The sequence below is a fragment of the Calonectris borealis genome, chromosome 2 (assembly GCF_964195595.1).
Source record: "Calonectris borealis chromosome 2, bCalBor7.hap1.2, whole genome shotgun sequence".
In the NCBI taxonomy this organism is placed as follows: Eukaryota; Metazoa; Chordata; class Aves; order Procellariiformes; family Procellariidae; genus Calonectris; species Calonectris borealis.
The window spans coordinates 22,822,184-22,841,618 of NC_134313.1; the positions used below are offsets into that span (position 1 = coordinate 22,822,184).

Here is a 19,435-nt window from a genome sequence, read left to right on the forward strand (position 1 = left end):
AGGACTTTTTCTGTATATATCTAGGTTTGAGGCAGCCTGCCCTCAAATACTGTGTTTGGAGTTGCCCAAGGAAGACCAAGATCCCCCGAACTCCTGCAGCAGCTCTGAATTAGGAAAACACTAATCTGACTCGAACCTCCTCATTCACGGAGTGGACCTATCACTTACATGGGTGGCCTCATATCCAGTGCTTTAGGTTTTGAAAATAAGATGCAAAAAACAGCAAATAACTGCTTAAGTCATGATTTCCAGTCCAAAAAATGGTGGTGGTCTCCCTCTGAGCCCAAGTGTAAACCTGTAAATATGTAGATAAGTGGGACTGGGAGCTTAGAATGCTCCAAGCCGAAGTGTCAGTCTGAGACAAGCACGTACAGCATGTCAGAGCATGCTGAGATGGTTATAGCAAATTAATAATGCTAAGAGGGAGTCTTTAGGTTGTGGCAGAAGTTAAACTATGCAGTATTTGGAGTAAATGTACAGTATAGTAATGTCAGAGCAGGTCTTGACACCTTATAGAAATAACTGTAGAACTATGGGTTTTAAATGGTATGAGGCCTTTTTGCAACTCTAGCACAGAAAATTTAACAAATGGCACTACTGCAGTGGGAAACATATTTTGAAAAGAATTGAGCTCCTCAATAGCTACATATGCTAGTGTAGGAGTTATAATCCAATAGCTCACAGAAGTACCAGAATCTAATGTGGAGAGAGAAATCTGCAAAGGTTTGCTTTGCTGTTTTCCGACAGTACAGTGAATGCCTCACTTATGTGCAGAAAGCCAGAGAAAGGTCACTGTCTTGTATCACCGAGCCATTACCAGCTGAGCCCTTCCTGGGGTAATGTAGTGATAGTTCTAACAAAAATTGTCCCTGGAGTGAAATCTGGGATCTGTAGCAAGATACCCACTCTCTGTAGGGAGCAGGGGAGGGAGAAGGCTCTTGCTGGAATCCAGCAATGGCTGCCTTTAACCAGCATCAAGCAGCCTGTGAGTGGGTGTGTGAGGTCCCAGCTCACTCTGGGTCTTTGGTGACCATCACAGTCAGAGGCATTACCACCTGTCACCTACAGGACTGCAAAGTGGCTGGACCACCTCCTCAGGAGTGAAACACCTTGTTTCATCTCCCATTTTGTTCTGATGAGTTTCAATTCCATGTTTCCTAGGAGGAAAAAATAGTTAAAATATGTTAGCTCTATCCAAAGGCTAACAGCCAGTCTGGGTTGTTATCCTCTTCTGAGGAATCTGGAATACTGTGCAGCAAAGAATTAAAGATTAAAATTTGGGAAATTACTTTTAAAATTAAATTATTTATAGTTTTTTATTTGGGAAATGTTTTTACACTCTTTAAATTTATGTCTGGTGCCACATTGTTTCTCTTGGAACAGTTATAGCCTGACAATTAAAAGTACCACCTTGCAAAGTCTGTATGCTGTATATATTAACTTACATTGTTACACAGTCAGTAATTTCAGAGCACCAAACAGGTGCTACCAAGAAATATATGGATCTTGAACATAATTAATGCAACTGAGGACTGTGTTCCTTTTGAAATCTCAATCACATGCCTGGTAAACAATATGTAAACCCTGTTATAATATATCTGTCAACAATTTAATTAAAAAACTTACCCAAGCAATGTTCTTATGAGGAAATATATTGGGAGATCACCAGCAGAATATTCAGAACACAGATGCTGTGTTATAGCTTAGTTTATTATGTCCTTCCATATGTTGGTTGAAACACTCATTCAAATGTAAATCCATTGCCACCAAAAAGATCCCAAACAGGGAAAATACAAGATATGCATTTTTATGTTGTTTGGTGATGATACTATTGCTTTACATTTTTCAGGAAAGGTGGTTTATGGGGAGCCTATTGCTGCTAGTCTTGGCACCGATGGCACCCACTATTGGAATAAAGACTGGGCACATGCTGCAGCATATGTCATGGGACCTCCTCTGAGACCAGATCCATCTACTCCTGGTTTCCTCATGAACTTACTGGCCAAGTAAGTAGATGAACAAACAGTGACAGCTGATGCCCAAATACACAGCAAATTCTGTCTCGAGTATATAATAACAAGTTGACGCCCTGGAGATTTTCTAAGTACAGAATGTTATATTATCAGGAAGGAGAAATGGAAGATGAAACCATAGATGAAAAACATTTTTTGTTACAGAAGTTAGAAAGTGTTCAGATTTTGTTTCTCTGAACTTTTGTGGCCTTCTGTCCCCATTTGATTTTAATCAATAAGCCTTGCCTTACTAATACTGCAGCAAAAATTGAAACATGACCGGGGGAAAGTAAGGGTGTAAAAGTCAGCTGCAAATGTGTAAAAAGTGGGGTCACAGCTGAGAGTTCTGGGTTTTGTTGTCAGCTGCCCTTTTCACTTGAAATTTGGATGCTGCATAAAAACTAAGCCTGCTGACTTCTGAAGGTAGATACAAGTTGTATCCTTCATATACTTGCAGTTAACAAAATGTGGGGTTTACTGGTATTTCATTACCAATAAAGCTTAATTCCACAAAAGGGTTGAATTTGACCAAAGAGTCTGTGAAGGTATGCCTTAACACTGATGGTTGTGCAGATCCAGAGTAATTTCACAGCGTATATGGAGTGACACAGTCTAAAATTGCTCTAAGTGAGGATGGAAACAAGCCCTTTGCTCTGGGCAAAGTGGGACAGTCCTCCATTTGAGGGACACCTTTGACATATCCAAAGTATAAGTGTTATTTTTGGTGCTTCGTTTCTTCTGAGGGGTTTCTGAAGAGGAAACTGCTTCATAGGGGAACTGGCTTTTACTGTGGAGCTACTCTTGGAGGATGGGACTGAAGACAGGCTGGCAGGGCATATCAATTTTTCCTTGCAGAAGGGATGGCTGGATCTACCCAGCCTTGAAACAAATTTTCCTATGTGGCACTGTCTGGTACTGCTCTGATTCATAATGAACTTTGTTTCTCCATAGTGATGACCTATCTGTGACAGGGACTGACAACTGCACCTTTGACATATGCCAGAAAGCTCTGGGGAAGGATGACTTCACAAAAATCCCTAATGGAGTGAATGGTGTGGAAGACAGAATGTCGGTCATATGGGAAAAAGGCGTTGTAAGTATATCAAGATGTCTGAACATGGAGGTAATTGATTTCTCTAACAAAATATAGTCTCTCAGCAGTATCATCAAGCATGTTTATCGTAGGATAACTCCTTGGATCAAATACCATAACAGAGTCCTTACTAACTGTCACTTTATGGTCTGGGGAGATAAAAGAAGATTCTTAGGGCTTAAAAAATAGCACTACAGAATCATTTCCATCGTTTAGCAGCAAAGGACTGCTGTTGTTTCAGCAGTAGGGCACAGTACATTTACTTATAGCATTTTTTTCAACAGATGAAAGGAAAGTTAGAGGAAAGAGGTGCCCGCAATTTTGACTTGGTCAGTTCTGTATTGTTTCCTCTTTGATCTCTCTCAAACATAGCTGTTGGAGGCGCTTCTACACTGGGTGTGTACCTGTCAACTTCTAATTTGTGTTTTCAGCGAGAGGAAATAACGTAGAGATAAGAAATGCTTCTCTAATGCATGGCTCAGTCCTGTGGTATGATGAGATGAGCACCTTCAAGTCCCATTGACTTCAGATTCTCAGTGCCATCACAAGAATGCTCGGTGCTTCTCAGGACAATGCCCTTCAGGCTCTAAACAAATACAAATATGGAAGCTAGTGGCCAGGCTTTTTGGATATGGGGTGGTCTGATGAGGGGCGGAGGTGAGGCAATTTGGTGAGGGATCTGCTGCTTACTGTGTGTTACGATTGCTCTGGCTAATACAATATTGTTAAGTTCTGGAGGCTCTAGTTCAACTTTCTAATGAACGTTAAGTTCTGTTGCAGTAGTGAAGTCTTGATAATGTACTGTGAAGCATATTTATTTGTCGTAGTAGAATTATCCACCTCACACACCTGGTAAGGATGTGATTCAGAATCTCTCTTGTTTATCTGTATTTGTGATTCAGGTCCAGTTCGTGTGTACAAAGCAGACTTCTGCCTGTATTCACCTGTGGCATAACTCTAGTGTGATTATTGATGGTGTAAACTGGAATATAATCTAGCTTGTGGTTAGTATGAAAGGAAGACATGAATATGTACATCAGTGCTGCTTTTGAACACTGTATCCTGTTGGGCAAGATAATTTTTCGAAAGGTTCTTCAATCAGTGATATCCTCCCTTGTCTTACTCGTAAAATATTACACAACTGTGAGAGTTTTTCTGGAAAGCTTCCCTCCCTTCCCACACACCATTATTTAGAAGAGCAGTGTTCACCACTTTCATTATGCTTTTCTTCTCAGATGACTGCTCACAGGACATGATACAAACATGTTTTTACAACATTCTGATTCCTAGACTGACCTATGTATAGTATTACTGCCAGTGTAGCTGGCTTTCCGAGCAAACAACAGTCATGGAGGCTGGATTAAATTACTTATGTAGCAGTGGACAGTCCCAAGACACATGTATATCCATTACTGTTTGCCATTTTGCTGATGTGTCACATCAGCAAATCTTTTTTATACTACTTGGTCTCAAATATTTACTGAACAGTACTATATCCTCTGTGTTATTGCTAAAGAGATTTGCAAATCACCTTTCCTATATTACACATTGTGCCTTGCCTCTCCTTTATCATCTTCTAGGCTCTCCTTAATACTGTCTCACCATTTTCCAAAACCTAGATACTTGAGAGATGTTATGTCTCCTGAGGAAACTGCTGAGCAGGACTACAGATTCAAAGCCAGCTAAAAAATTTTATTTCAATTGACTTGGGACTGGATCCACAGAGCGTTTGGCTTTAAAGTTGTCTTTTTTTCCCTTTGCTGTGGGATAAAGTAAGATAAAGTTATCGTATTCAGTGAATGTACATTGCAGTATGTGCATCTGAGACAAATAGTTATTTTTATTTTTTTTAAACTCTTCAGTATGACATTTTAAAAAAAAAATTGATATGATGTTGGCAGAGAGCTGTCACTAATCCTAGCCTTTTAAACAACAGGAACATTTTTTTATTCCTTGTTTAAAAAAGTAATGAGTTTGCTTTTGTGTACTCTTCTGCAGTACAGTGGAAAAATGGATGAAAACAGATTTGTAGCTGTTACCAGCACAAATGCAGCAAAAATCTTTAACCTTTACCCAAAGAAGGGGAGAATTGCTGTGGGTTCTGATGCTGACATCGTAATTTGGGATCCCAAAGCTACAAGGTATGTATGGGTAGGTATTTCCTCCCATCCAGCCTCTCTGCAGGAAAAAATATCTCAAAGCCTCTGTACAGCAGTAAGCCTTTGGGGTGAGATTTTGGTGTTTTTCAACAGCACTTCACGTGAATTATTTACAGGTTATTTGTCTCCTACAATAGTGTATGTAAGCAGAGATTTTTGATCTCTAGACGGACTTAAAAAAATTCTCCTGGATTGCTGACCAAGTGCAAAAATAGCAAGGTCTGTACATTATGCTACCAGGGCTTGGTATCCTAAGGGTAAAAATAACCACTTTCGGATCTTAGGGTAACTCTGTTAAGTGCTAGAGTATGTTTAGCTTCCTCCCACTGCAAAGAGAAGGGAGAGGAGCCTGTGTTCCTGCAGAATGACCCATTGCAAGCTTGTGTTTTGAACTTACAGCTACTTCAAACACATTCAGAGGTGGTCAGGATGGGTGGTGAAAGTGTGGGGTCTTGCCCTCCTAATCTTTTCTCCCTAGCTGATGGAGCAAATATAGTGGTAGAGCCAGGAGTGAGCTTAGTTCTGAAGCTCAAGCTGTGCATGCTTATGCTTTTATTTACTGTGCACTGATTTTGTGCACAGTAAGTCTGCTAGAATAGAGCTTGTCACACCAACAACAGATGCACAGGTGCTTATGTCTCACCCTGCATGACTTGATGCCATGCTACATTTTTGCTACAAAGGGCATGCAGTGTCTTTCTGGGAACCTCAATTCACACAGAATACTGTGCATTACAGCTGATTCCTGTCTTCAGGTATATTCACACCATCAGCCAGCTCCACACTCAGGCCACTATAAACTTCTTGAGAATTATACATCTTGAGTCTTGCTCTGGCTCTTGTGCCCATCCTGGTCTTGTTTAAACTGCCTGGAAATGGTCTGGCAGCCAGCTGTCACAGCGCCAGCTCACCTGCGGAGTTGTCTTTCTCAGCTGAGATGCCTATGGGCTGTGTGAGTGCATCTCCACTGTTCAAGTGCTCAGCAGGTTAGCTTAAATCTGCAGGCACTTTAACAGCCGAGTCTTGCATCTGACCACATCCAACCCTGCACATAGCAGCAGCAGGTCAGGAGGTGTGCTGGAATTGTCTTGGGCTCAGCTCTAGTGAGCAGTTTGAGCATACAACTGCCCTGAAGACACACATTGACCTTCCCTGAAATCTCTTCATCAGTGTCATCCAAGTAGTAAATCCATAGAGGATAGCAATCTCTAACCCTAGATGAGCTTTGTGGGGTGTTGGGCATGATGACAGTATGGCCAGCTTTCATCAAGGTATCACAGTGTTTGGTGTTCCTAAAGCCTGACCTCTTGTAACTCAGATGGCATTAGATTTTCAGCCTTTGTTTTTTGAAAAAGAGTTGAAGACTCCCCTCATGGTAGAGGAAATTTTTGAAACATAACTGGGCAAATCTGATTTTGGAAGCCAAATGGAGGAAAAAAAGCCCTAATCCTAGATTTACCTTACACAAACAAAATTTTCTTGACCAATCTTCTGTTTTTTTAATTTTTGATAATGCAATTCTCACTCATTTCAGTATATTCATGAGTACGAAAAACATGTGAGATGGAGAGGAAAAGCATTCTGTGTTTTAAGCTGCAAAGCTTAAGGACATGGAGGTTGCTATTCAGAAGTCCCACCAAAAACTGGCAGCACCATCAAAGGAAGTTTTAGGAGTGTCTGCCCCAATAAACATAGAGGCCTGCCCAGTGCTGTGTCAGAGAGATTTTCTTGTGTGTTATGCCTTCTGGCATGTTGAGCAAGCATATTTTGAGATACTAGCAATGAGCTATTTCAGGACAGTGGAGCTATGAACTCTGATTAAAAAAACCTGAAGGATTCTTTTCTGAGCTCAATTCTGCTCTGCCTGGGGACAAATGAATCTAGAAGCATAGCAGAGTTCTGACATTGTCCTAAAGGTGCTTTGTCAGCTCCTGAAATTATTTATCCTTTTGCCTCCCAAGCATTCCTTCTGCCTCCCTTCACTCTCTCCTGAGTGCTCTAATTGCCTTTTTGCCCACTGCAGCTGTAAAGGTGCAGTTTTTCTTCAAATATGCTTTTCAAACATTAATCTGTATTTTCTTACTGAGCAAGCTGATTTTAAGTTCAGCCAATACTTTTTTTCTTATCTGGTACTGTTCCCATTGTTTATCCCTTTGGCTTTGCTGGGAAGAAGCCTCTCTGCAGGTGCAATTTTGTGAACTACACGAGTAATTATAAATAAATTTCACTAGTGCTTGTCTATTCACTACAAATCCTGAAGAGGGCACAAACAGCCCAGCAGAAAAAAGGGATCTAGCTAATGGGCTTCAGCCATTTAAGATATTACACAAGATGCAGCCTTATGTGCTTTTTTTGACTCTGGGGAGTGATTTTCAATTTCACAATAGGTTGTTCCTCTTTCTTGCAAAGTCCTTCCTCTTTCAAGAATGACTTTTTTTCCTGTTTATAAATCTAAATCTTGTAAGAGGAAAATGCAATTTTCCATTTCTGATTTGATGCTGTGTTGCTGTAATCTTAAAATACTGGCTGATACTAGCCTAAAGAGTTAGATAATTGCTGAAGTATTGCTGTGAGGAACTGGTTTTATGACAATCTGTCAGCTGAAGTCTATAGGGAAGATTCTGAAGTCATTCTGAAAGTTAGTGAAGCTCTTCAAAATACAAATACAAATACAAAATACAAAAATACAAAAACTTACATCCCTACAAAATCGGCTGCATTTCCCCTCCCACATCATTGCACAATAGCAACATGTCGGGTGCTATCTGGGTATTCAGGATTTTCTCTTTCTAGGTAGCAAAAACCTAGTGAATTCAACGTGACAGCTCTGCAAGCTGGGAGCCATTGCAATTCGAGGTTCCACTTGTAGCACTCTGCCACTTTAGCTGAGGCTTTCCTTCTACGGATCAGCTTCAGTGACTGGCCTATTTCTGTAGCATTTTCTGGTAACTTCTGCAGAAAATATTATATGAACAGTTCTCAGATTGGCTATTGTATGTAAGGCTTCTAAATACTGGTTTTAGCAGGTCTGCATAAAAGCAAGCAGTATTGCAAAGAAACACATTAAATGTATAAATTCGTTAGAAACTGCATTAGAAAAGATGGGTTGTGAGTTCTGCCAGGTTAGGTCTATTTCTTAGCTTCCTTATACTCACTGCATATTCATTAAAGAACACACAAATACCGAAGGGACCTCTTGGTTATTGCAGCCATGTGCTACCAAACATCATCCTGCAGACCTCAACACCCTCAGCATCCCAAGTACAGCCTGTGCACACAGGATTGTTTTGTGAGAACTTCTTGGAAAAACTCATGTAGGCAGCAAATGTGTACTCACTGTACTTATTTTAACCTGTGCTTTGTTCAAGAATGTTCACTGACTTCTTTCAGCTCCACCCAAATAATATAACAGCCCCAAGTCTGTGAAACAAAAGCAACTGTAAAGACTGTTCCAGAAGAAGAGGGCAGAGTAAGCAAGGAAAAGGGAATGTCATCTGTCAGCAAGTCAGTGCTCTCTACAGCTGATGCCTTTAGCTATTTGAAAGCAAGCAAGAATACAAAATCTCTAGGGCTTGTTTCAGAAATGCTCAGCAAGGAATCTAAATAGTGCAGTACCCAGTTCAGACCGTGGAAAGAGCAGAGCATCTGTAAAGTAGGGGCAGAAGGTGCTAAAGATCTCATAAGAGACATTCAGCTCCTGGCAGATATTGGGGCTCAATAAACCCACTGTAGCCTGTTGGAGCCTTGCAAATAAGCCCTGGATCAGGCCCCAAAAGCAAGATCGAACACCTATAGGGATAAAAAACCCATCCTGAAAGGAGTTTAACTTTCTAAGTCCAGCCACTTCTTTATAACAACATGCAGTCTGGGAAGCCTCACCCACCAGTTTTTTTCCACTCATCAAATATAACCTAAAAGTTAGCTACTTTTGAATGCAGAGGCAGAGCTGGCCATGCAGGTAGCAGTCTCTCACCCCATCCTCCTTGGAGCAGGCCCAGCATGTGCCCCACGTGTGCCAGCGGAGCTGGGCTCAACACTCTGCACAGCAGTGGTGGCTGCAGCCCCGAGCACAAAGGTGCTGGAGCGGGGTCCCTGTTTAGCGGGGAGGGCAGGAGTCCGGAGGTGAGGAGGAGAGGGAGGAAAGGGACATGTTACTCTGTAATCTACCTGCTATGACATGACTAGGGAAGGTGTGGTTTCTAGCCCCTGTTTCGAGTGTTTTTTATGCATTTTAGGGGAAAGAGTCACTGGATGGAAATCAGTGAGAAGTCAGAGTACCCCAATCTCCTGGCATATGTTCCCTCAATGCCTTTGCTTGCGTGTAGATATGTTAATGGAGAAATCTTCTGCATTTGTTAGAACGAAAATCTGCAGCCTATAACTGTCTCATTTCTAGTCAAGTCTTCAGCCTCAGAGGCTTAAGAGGACAAGTTACAACATTTAAGCACTCTTTGCCAAGCAACTGCCTGTAATTTTTCATAACATGAAAGGAAGAAACTAAGATGTTAGAAAATGATTGGAATTAATAGTGCTGCAACTGTCTTACTCTTTTGATGAATGAGCATAATTTTGAATATTGAGTATATGGATAACTGCATCTAGACACAATGAGGCAAAATGAAATAATGTGGCATACAAATATGTATGCATAGGACAAGTATGTTCTGGCATTTTCAATAGCCCCATATTCTTTTGCACAAGTGCAAGCCTATGCATATATGAATGTACACTAATTCATTAGAATCAGAGTTTCTGTCAAAGGCCTGTTACGTCAAATTAAGGGGGCATGGAGAAAGAAACAATAGGCACAAATTAAAATACATGAAATTCCATTTAAACATAAGAAAGAACTTCTTGCTGCGAGGGTGATCAAACACTGGCACAGGTTGCCCAAAGAGATTATGGAGTCTCCATCTTTGCAGGTACTTAAAACCCGACTGGACACGGCCCTGAGAAACCTATTTTGGCTGACCCCGATCAGAGCAGAGGCCTTGGAATAGATGATCTCCAGAGATGCTTTCCAAACTCAATGACTCTGTGGTTCTGTGGACTGTAACAAAATAAGCCTCTCTGAGAGACCATGATGTACGTTTCCCTAGTAACTTGCTGTCTCACAAAATGTCAGCTGCTCTCTTTAGATAACTGAATCTTAGAAATGTTACAAAAAAAAAAATCTTTCCTATTTTCTCCTTATATAACCTTGCCTTTTTCTTCCCGGTAATCACTTCCAGATCTTCTTTAGTCATTGAATAGACTCATTTGTATGTTCCTCTCTCTTTATACTTTTCTGCAAGCTTAATTTCCCATTACTGTTTCCCTCCAGCCCATTATACAGTTTGACAATTTTCACTTCCATCCTGTATCAGCTTGCAGTGATTGATAGGACCAGACTGATGGTATTGTTGACAAATGAGTTACTTACCATAATCAGAAAAATAATTTTGTTGTCATTCTCTAACCCATCTTAAAATGATGAATTTTAGGAGATACGATTGCATGAAATAGAGATCCCATCCCTCAGATAAGTCACTTTGACTTGGAGCTCCCAAACATTTATTTCCTACCTCTTCTTGCATCTGTTATTTTATCCACAGATCTCACTTCATATGGCTACTCAAAGGCAATGCTTATTTAAAGATATTTTTTAAGAGGCTAGAAATACAACTTTACAAATAGTTGCTTGCATATATTTGCATGTGCAGTTATTGCAATTCCTTAACATAAAATAGGCCATGGGGTTTTTAATCCATGTTATAGGCTGTCATCGTTTAACCCCAGCTGGCAACCAAGCACTACGCAGCCGCTTGCTCACTGCCCCCCCTGCAGTGGGATGTGGGAGAGAATAGGAAGAGTAAAAGTGAGAACACTTATGGGTTGAGATAAGAACAGTTTAATAATTGAAATTATTAATAATAATAATAGTAGTAATAATAATAATAACAACAATAATAATAAATGTAATGAAAAGGAAAATAACAAAAAGAGAGAGAAATAAAACCCAAGAAAGACAAGTGATGCAAATGAAAAACAATTGCTCACCACCAACCAACCAATACCCAGCCTGTCCCTGAGCAGCGGTCCCCCCGGCCAGCTTTCCCCCAGTTTGTATACTGCGCATGACGTCATATGATATGGAATATCACTTTGGCCAGTTTGGGTCAGCTGTCCTGGCTGTGCCCCCTCCCAGCTTCTTGTGCATCTCCAGCCTTCTCAGTCGGTAGAGCATGAGAAACTGAAAAGTCCTTGACTAGTGTAAGCGCTGCTTAGCAACAACTAAAACATCCGTGTGTTATCAACATTATTCTCATCCTAAATCCAAAACAGAGCACTATACCAGCTACTAGGAGGAAAACTAACTCTATCCCAGCCAAAACCAGGACATAGGCTTATAGCTAGCATTTTTGCACATTTTAAGACTTTATCTTTCTTCTTTTTCTTCTCGTTTTTCCCTCCTCCTTTGCTTTTTTTTTGAATAAAACTGACTCTTTAACAAAGTTCAACTTAATTATCATTATAAATGATAGCTTCATGTCCTATGCATTATGAGGGGTAGAAGATTAGTCTAATATCTAATGGTTTCCTTTTTCATCCAGTTCCCCCTCCTGCATGACTGTAACTCACTATTTAGTATTTCAGGCTCTGACTGAGACGTAGACATGTTTATGATGCTCCTGGGTTGTGTTTGACTTGAAAGGAAAACTGGTACCTCTAACTCCTTAACAAAACTTCAGGGTATAATTTTTGAGCTGACTACCTGTACAGTCTTGAATTTCACCCTACAGCTTGCTGCGTTAGTCTAATCTGATGCTCTTTTCTGAATTTCAAACTTCAGTTTGTAGTTTATTTAGATCTAATATTCTAGGAGTGGCAGTAAAGCCCTTTCTCACATAGAGCATAAATAAATACAGGATTACTAGTCACTGAATCCTCACACGGTCAGAGAAAATCTGGTAATTGCTCTTAGACTAAAATAATTGCTATTTGACTGTAAATTAGTTGGACAGAAGTACTGGATTGAAAAAAGGCAATTTCAGAAGCAGTCGTCCTGTTTGGTACTAAAGGAATATCAATTTTTATATTGATAGCCTAAAACCTCTTTGCAAGACAGGTGTATCAAAAGCAGCTGAAGTGAATTACATGGAAACACAGATGCAAGTAGGAACAAAACAGGGTCTGATGTCTTTTCAGTATCCTCTTTGTAGAGGAGAATGTTCTTTTAAATGCTGAAGTAATTATTCTAATCTCAGTCTCCATTTGAGAAAGGGTTGTCTGAAACAAGCCACTGTAATTTATAACCAGAATTAGAGAATTTTACAAATTTTATAAAAAAATTCCAATTCAGGGTTTTGAAGCCTGGGGTCAGAATCTGCTTTCTCATGTTGAGTCATCCCTTATGTCAGACATCATTTAGGATGCTGGAGATAGCTGTTACGTTATACTTCACTACAGTGGCAGTCGTGGTTTCTTGGATTGTAAGTGGGTTGCAGCCGTTCTTGCCATCAGCCGAGTGGTCAATAGTGTTCAGACATTCGGAGCAAACATTGGAACTTCGCTAAGATTCCCAGCAAGCTGCCTGTTACTGAAATGGCTGATATGGCAGTAAACAATCTGTTGCATAAGGTTGCTGAGTTGTGAGCTTCAGGCCCAAGCATACCTGCTAATTCTGTTTTAATTGGTTGCTCACTTGCTACCTGAAACTTTCATTGCCATTGGTAATGTCAAAGGGTTAAATCTAAACACAGATGAATTTTGGTGATCTCCATCAGGGAGAATGTACTTTATCTTCAGAAAGAACAGTGTGATCTAAGGCTTGTTTCAACAGAAGAGTTATAAAGGAGATCTATACAAGTGTGTTGTTGAGACAAGCTCTGAGAAATGTGTTTTGTCGTATTCTAGGGTTTGTCTGTACAAATGGATATTTCTTTGAAATGTGCTAACTTCCATTCATTTTGTATCTTTTTATGAAGGACGTACTTGCCTCTGAGGCACATTTACCGCTAGTGACCCTGCTCTAGCACATTTAAACAGCTCACATGTTGAGTTGAAAGATCTTGCTTATTTTTCTGTTCGTTTGCTCAAATTACCTTTTCCATTTTTCTTTTCGTGTCCCAGTGCTATTGTGCAAATAGATATGTTGTATACCCAGAGAATGCTGAAGTTAATTATATTACAGTTGTTCTGACTTACTCTTCTAGCAGTTGGACCCATAAGGGTAATGCAATAAGCTAGAGGAATATGTTCACAAACTCTTTGTAGCGCTATTATAACACCCATGGATAAACTTGTTCGACAGTATTCATAGGACTGGTGAATACGAGAAGTCTGACTTCTATTGCTCGCTCTTTCCGCTGTGAATCTACACGATGATGCTGATACTGGTGAGCAGGCATGTGTAAGTTTTCTATCCAAGGTTTGCTGAATAAGGAAAAGTTTTTATTCCTATGGGCAGATTGGCCATAGAGAGTATTTCTATATATACAGCCATTGAAAAGTCCATTGCCACCAAGATTTAAATGTAGCCCTTAGTAGAACCAATTTCTCTTAGTTCAACAGAATGATATGAAAGGAAAACTAAGTATCCTTCCACAAATTCTTTTTTCCTCTGTATAAGTATTCAGTTGAAATATTTGATAAGGGATTACTTCTGAAAATGGTTATACTTCAAGAAAGACACAGATTTTGTTGTTGTTTTCTCATTTTGATAAGGATGTTAACTAAAGTTTAAAAATGTCTTCTTCAAATAGATCAATATTTTAATCTATTAATATTTCATATTAGTTTTGGCTTCGATAATTCTTTTGCAAAAGATGTAGTCTCTGGAATAATGTTAATGCTATGTATGCATGATAGGTCTTTGATTGTGTGAGCACCCATTTTGAAAAATTCTGACTGCTAGCCAAAAGCATGGAGCTTCCTTCCTTTCAGAAATTACAGAAGACAATAAAATTATAAACTCTCCAAATTATAAAAAGAAATAAAAATATATGTAGATTGGAAAAAGGAAGTTAACAAAATAATTAACTAAAATGCAAAATCTTGTGACCCATTTTAGATAGAGTAGATAGTAGGTAGCTCAGTAGGGAAAATAGGTAGTAAAGGAAGTATACACAGCCTGCACTTCCAGATGCTAATGTCCGCTCTAGCATTGGCTCTGCCTTTTATGTAGCCAGTTAGGGTTGGAGAAATTGGCTAGCAAAATGGTGATCATAAAGAGTGAGGTCTATGCATAAAGAAAGCAGTAATACTGTAGCTCAAATCAGTGCTGTTGAGGTCTAAAATTAGAATTTGCTAATACCCTTGGAGGAAAGGTATGTAGAAGTATCATGTTGTCATTATTTAGCAGCATCGAGATATTTGAGCTGTCAGTCACTGGATCAATCCAGCTCACATTAAGAGTTACCAAAATTCATTACCATCTACTGACTTTCCAGTGAAATAGTCTTTGTCTTACTCGTGAGTCTCAATCTTTGAAACATTGCAGCCATACTTTTCAAACTTGAAATTGCAAGTCATTCTAGCTAAAAGGTCAGAGCTTTTTCTGACCTTATTGTGTATAGATATTTGCTTGACAAGGCCGAATGAAATCATGTTATCCAAATAAAATATTACAACCTGATTTTTTTCCCACTAATCTCTTTCTAGTGGAAAATTTTGTGTTTCAAGGCTGCAACGTTCTGTCCTTTTGACTCCGTCTTCATTCTTTTGAAATGCAATTACTGTTCAATGAAATGTTAATGCTCTACCCTATTTTTACAGCTGTTCCATGATGTACTGTACAATGTCATAGTTTAATAATGCTGCTAAATTTTCTTCCTTTATGAATTTCTCAAAATTTTATAATGAAGAAGTAAAATGCAAGGTTCATAGTAATTTTGGATGTTGTTGTGTTTTGTAAACACAGGACAATATCTGCAAAGACACATCACCAGGCCAACAACTTCAATATATTTGAAGGAATGATCTGCCACGGAGTACCAGTTGCGACAGTTTCAAGAGGCAAAGTGGTTTATGAAGGTGGAGCTTTCAATGTCACAGCAGGAGAAGGCAAATATGTCTCCCGTCCACCATTCCCTCCATATGTCTACAAACGAGTCAGGCAGCGGGAGCAGGTTAATTAAACTAATAAATCTCTGTAATGCTTTGTACAACATGAGGATAACTAGCTCTTGGGAAGAGAGGTTTGGGGATTCAATGGTAATTTCCCTTACTAATCAAAATCTGCCAAGGTGGGAGGAAATGAAACTTAAGGACTCAATTTTTATTGCTCTTTATCTTACAGAAAAATACCATAGACTAGTTCCTGCTCTGAGGGTAGTCTGTACAACTCGTAGACTAAGCCTGGGTACTTTTTAAAATAAACACATCCCACTGCAATAAAAGTGGACAAAGTTTTGCTCATAGATAATCTGACTAACTGCTAGATTTAATCACTGATTTCACTGAAAATCGGAGAGGCTTAACATCATATGCAGAAAGAAATCTTATACTGAGGAAGAGATCAATAATTTTCTAACAACTCTTTTATGGAAAAGATGTTTGGAGCTAAACCCTGTAGAATATTGAACACTTGGCTCTGTTCCAGCAAGAATGTGTTAAAAGCTGAACATGTGCAAAGTGTACTGCTGGATCAAGCAAGATAGCTCTGTTCAAGCTCTTGTTCTATTTTTTTTTTAAAGAGAAATATTGCAAAATACATGAAGATTGAATTTTCAGTGCCTATTTACCATGCAAGCATTTATGAAGAATGCTTTTGAGTCCTTAGTGTTACTTGTTGTGGGTAGGATTTTCAAAAGCACCCAGACTAAGTATATTTGAAAATCACAACCTGAATCAGTGAGATTCATTGCTGGATCTAAAAGTTGAATCAAACTAGCATCCATGTGACATATGGCCCATTGAAATGCTTCCAAGATAATTCTGTATATTTCTTCCTGCTGTTGTCTTGATGGACTGAGAAAGGCAGGTAAAAGTGGCTGAGTGAGGCTTTCCTCCAAAGACCACACTTTCACAGCAGCTGATGGGCCATCTGCAAGTTGATACACATAATACAGTGGGTAGGCAGGGAAGTCCCCTCATGAGCACACAGTTTTTTCCCTGGGAACTAAGAACAGAAAACAGATGATTGCATTTTGGGATTTTCCAAACATAAAGGAACACATTTTTCTTTGTACCAGTACGAGTCAGTGAAAATTAGGTAAACTACAGATATTTTCACTTGCATTATGTTAGCATCTAACTATGCTGTTTCTACTTTGCTTTTTATTTTGAAACCAGATTCCTCATTTAAATCTGTCCACAAAATTTATATATTCTATTCACCTTTTCAATGTGAATTAAGGTTAATGTTTCTAGGGGAAAGGAAGAGCAAAGAAAATAATCTGTGCCTGGACTTCCCAGACCTAGTAGAAAAGTGAACTAGTAGTCCTAACTGTGAATTTGTCTGGAGAAAAGATCTTCCCTTTCCACTGAACATTTAATTGAATTTAAACAATTGCTCCAAAGGTCATGCAATTCCATGGCCAGCTGCAGATAAGATTGTCTCACAGGCTAAATAGTGGGAACTATTCACCTACAGTAGACTCATTCTGCATTTTTAATCTAGATAGATTCTCTTTGCAGTGTTCCTCTTAGAAATCATAGTCCTTTGGATCTATCTTCAGTGGGATATGTATCATGCACGAAGTTGTATGTGCCTGTGAGTCTAATCCACTGGACATTGAAGATATTTGGTATTTGTTAATGAGGGCTGCTTTTTATTATAGCACTTTCTTTGTTGTGCAATGTTGATCCCTTTGACTTTTAATGCAAAATAAAATGCCAGGTAGTGGTAATAGAAACCAGCTATTGAAACCAGATTTGTACTGGCATTACACCAGCAAAAACTTGGGCCATTCCTTTTCACGTAAGAGAACATGCTGCAGATATTAAACACTCCTGGTGAAAGCTGAGAACTGAACAGTTTAATCCCAGTGTAAGGGATCTTTTCAAGAGAGAGGTTTGATGAAAGCGTTGGGTTGCATAACATACAAAGCTGGGTTATCATAGCACTGCTATTTTCATTGTGTACAATTAGCAATTGCAAGGGGAAGACAAATAATAGTGAAAGATTTGAAATACTTTATTGCAGGTCTGTCAGCCTGTTCCTGTTAAGAGAGCACCATATACAGACGTCGTCTCAGGAACATCTGTCACACCAAAATAATAGGCTCCTTCCCCAGTTTTGGTTCTTGCAGGTAACTCTCTCTTTTAATTAGTGAAAACTACTTTACTTAATGCTTCTCTGAAGTTTCAAGAAAACAAAAGTGCAGCAGGCCATCTAGCTTTTGACAGGCTTGTCTGAAATAAGCCCTCTCAGAAGCTGAGTTGTCTTGGTATCTTTAAGTTTGATGAAAATGTGTGGCAGCCCAAGTATGGAGGACCTCTTTCTGATTGGAGTCTCATTTTAAAAGTTCACTTGAGAGAAGCAAACTGAGTTTAACCGCTAGACTGAGACATGGGTATGAAGGCCCATAGAAAACCTGAGTTCAGTTAGCACCAGGAGTACAAAGCATAAATGTTAGGCTTGCAAATTTAAAGAAAAAAAAGCAAAACCAGCTTGATGTGAAAAATTAAATTCTCTAGTGTCCCTGTGTTACAGGCAATAACTCTCCACCAATTTTGCTGTTTGAGTTAAGCTGATAGATCTGTTTTGCAAGGACAACAGCTGTCTTCATGCAATAGAGGTGCTGCAGTCAGTGCAGCAGTGGTCTAATGGTGGTTGAGCTGCTGTAAGGCTCAGTGCTGCTAACAGGGAAATAACACCCAGCATCTCCCCTTCCCTCCTCTCCAGTGTCCACAGCGCGTAGCTTGGTTATTGATGCTCCCTCACCTGTATATGCCCTGGTGCTTGGTCGATCTTTCTGTGGGGTGATTTACTTGTTAAGCCAGCAGAAAACAATTAGCTTTGTTTTTCTGGGTTAGTTTTCTGTTAGCTTAGTGAGTTGGAACTGTCTCTCAGAAGAACCTACCAAGGATCAGTCCAGTGCAACATATGGGTGGGATAAGGCAGCTGGGGAGAAGGACTAGGCGACACCACCTCACTCTTTAACTGTTTAAGAAGCAGAAGAAATGCTTCAGGAAAGAGTAAAAGAACTGGGTAAGACCTTCAGCAAGCACAATTGAGACATGATGCTGCTGTATGCCAACTGCAGCTGAAATGTTGTCTGCTACAACAGGGGAGCTGATTAATATGGGTCGGGGGACAGAGTGGCAATAAACATGACAAAATCCAGGCTACGTTTTTGGGTGCATATGTGTACCAACAATGAGATCAGCTAGTTTGAGAAATGATTTCCCAGTAGATGGATGTAAAGTTCACACCTCACATAAAATGGGTCTGTTCTTAGTGCTAATTAATATGAGGACAGGAAAAAACCTGCAGTGGTGGGAGGATGAAGTTAGCTTTTCCACATTTCATTGTATCATTCCTTTAAAGTTCCCTCACGGTGAACCTCATCCAGGGCATCAGTAGCAGCAACAGAGTGCAGCATGCTATTTGTTTTCCTCTGTCATAAGGGAGAAAGCTTTTGTAATAGAGAGGACTAAAGGCTAAAGCTGCAATAGAGTGAGGGAGCAATAATCATTCTTTCTAGCTCCTACCACTCTTTCTCCATTATTACCTCTCTGAGTGACAAACTGCAAAGCAGAGGTTTTCTTTTGAAAGATTATATCAAATTGTCTTTTTCTTCTCTGTAGATAAAAGCAAATGAAAATGACCCTGCTGTCCCCACCAAAGCAGTGCATTCTGGGTCCAACAATCAGTCCACAATCAACTTCTCAAGAGCCAACATGAAACGACAGTAACCAATAAGCATTATACTGGGCTTCTGCATGAAAGTTGTCATTGCAATTTCTCTTTAAAAGGAATTTTATTATTAGAACTATTCTTTTTAGAAGATGGAGTAATAATAAAATAACTACAACTATAATGTGGCAGCAGCTCAGTAGGTTCTTAAAAGTAGGTAGGTTTGGGGATGGTATTTCTTAATATTTATTTTTAGAAAGTATCAGCTAACCTATAAAGTCAAAGCAATGAGCAATGGCCTTTAAGCACATTTTCTACATTCTTGCTCTGTTAGGTCACAGGAGATGAATCCTAATTCTCTAATTTCATGTGTTAGGAAGATCTCTGT

At 39.5% G+C, this 19,435-nt stretch overlaps 1 protein-coding gene across 1 annotated transcript in view; it reads left to right on the top strand.

Annotated features, from left to right (window-relative positions):
* The window catches only part of DPYS (dihydropyrimidinase), a 32,055-nt gene extending 12,824 nt beyond the window's left edge, over positions 1–19,231 (top strand). The window contains exons 5-10 of the mRNA XM_075144578.1: positions 1,850–2,006; positions 2,964–3,105; positions 5,104–5,246; positions 15,166–15,373; positions 17,392–17,497; positions 18,999–19,231. Coding sequence (XP_075000679.1) covers positions 1,850–2,006; positions 2,964–3,105; positions 5,104–5,246; positions 15,166–15,373; positions 17,392–17,466 — 725 coding nt within the window. The 3' untranslated portion in view covers positions 17,467–17,497; positions 18,999–19,231. The remainder of the gene's footprint in view (positions 1–1,849; positions 2,007–2,963; positions 3,106–5,103; positions 5,247–15,165; positions 15,374–17,391; positions 17,498–18,998) is intronic.
* The last annotated feature ends 204 nt before the right edge of the window (positions 19,232–19,435 follow it).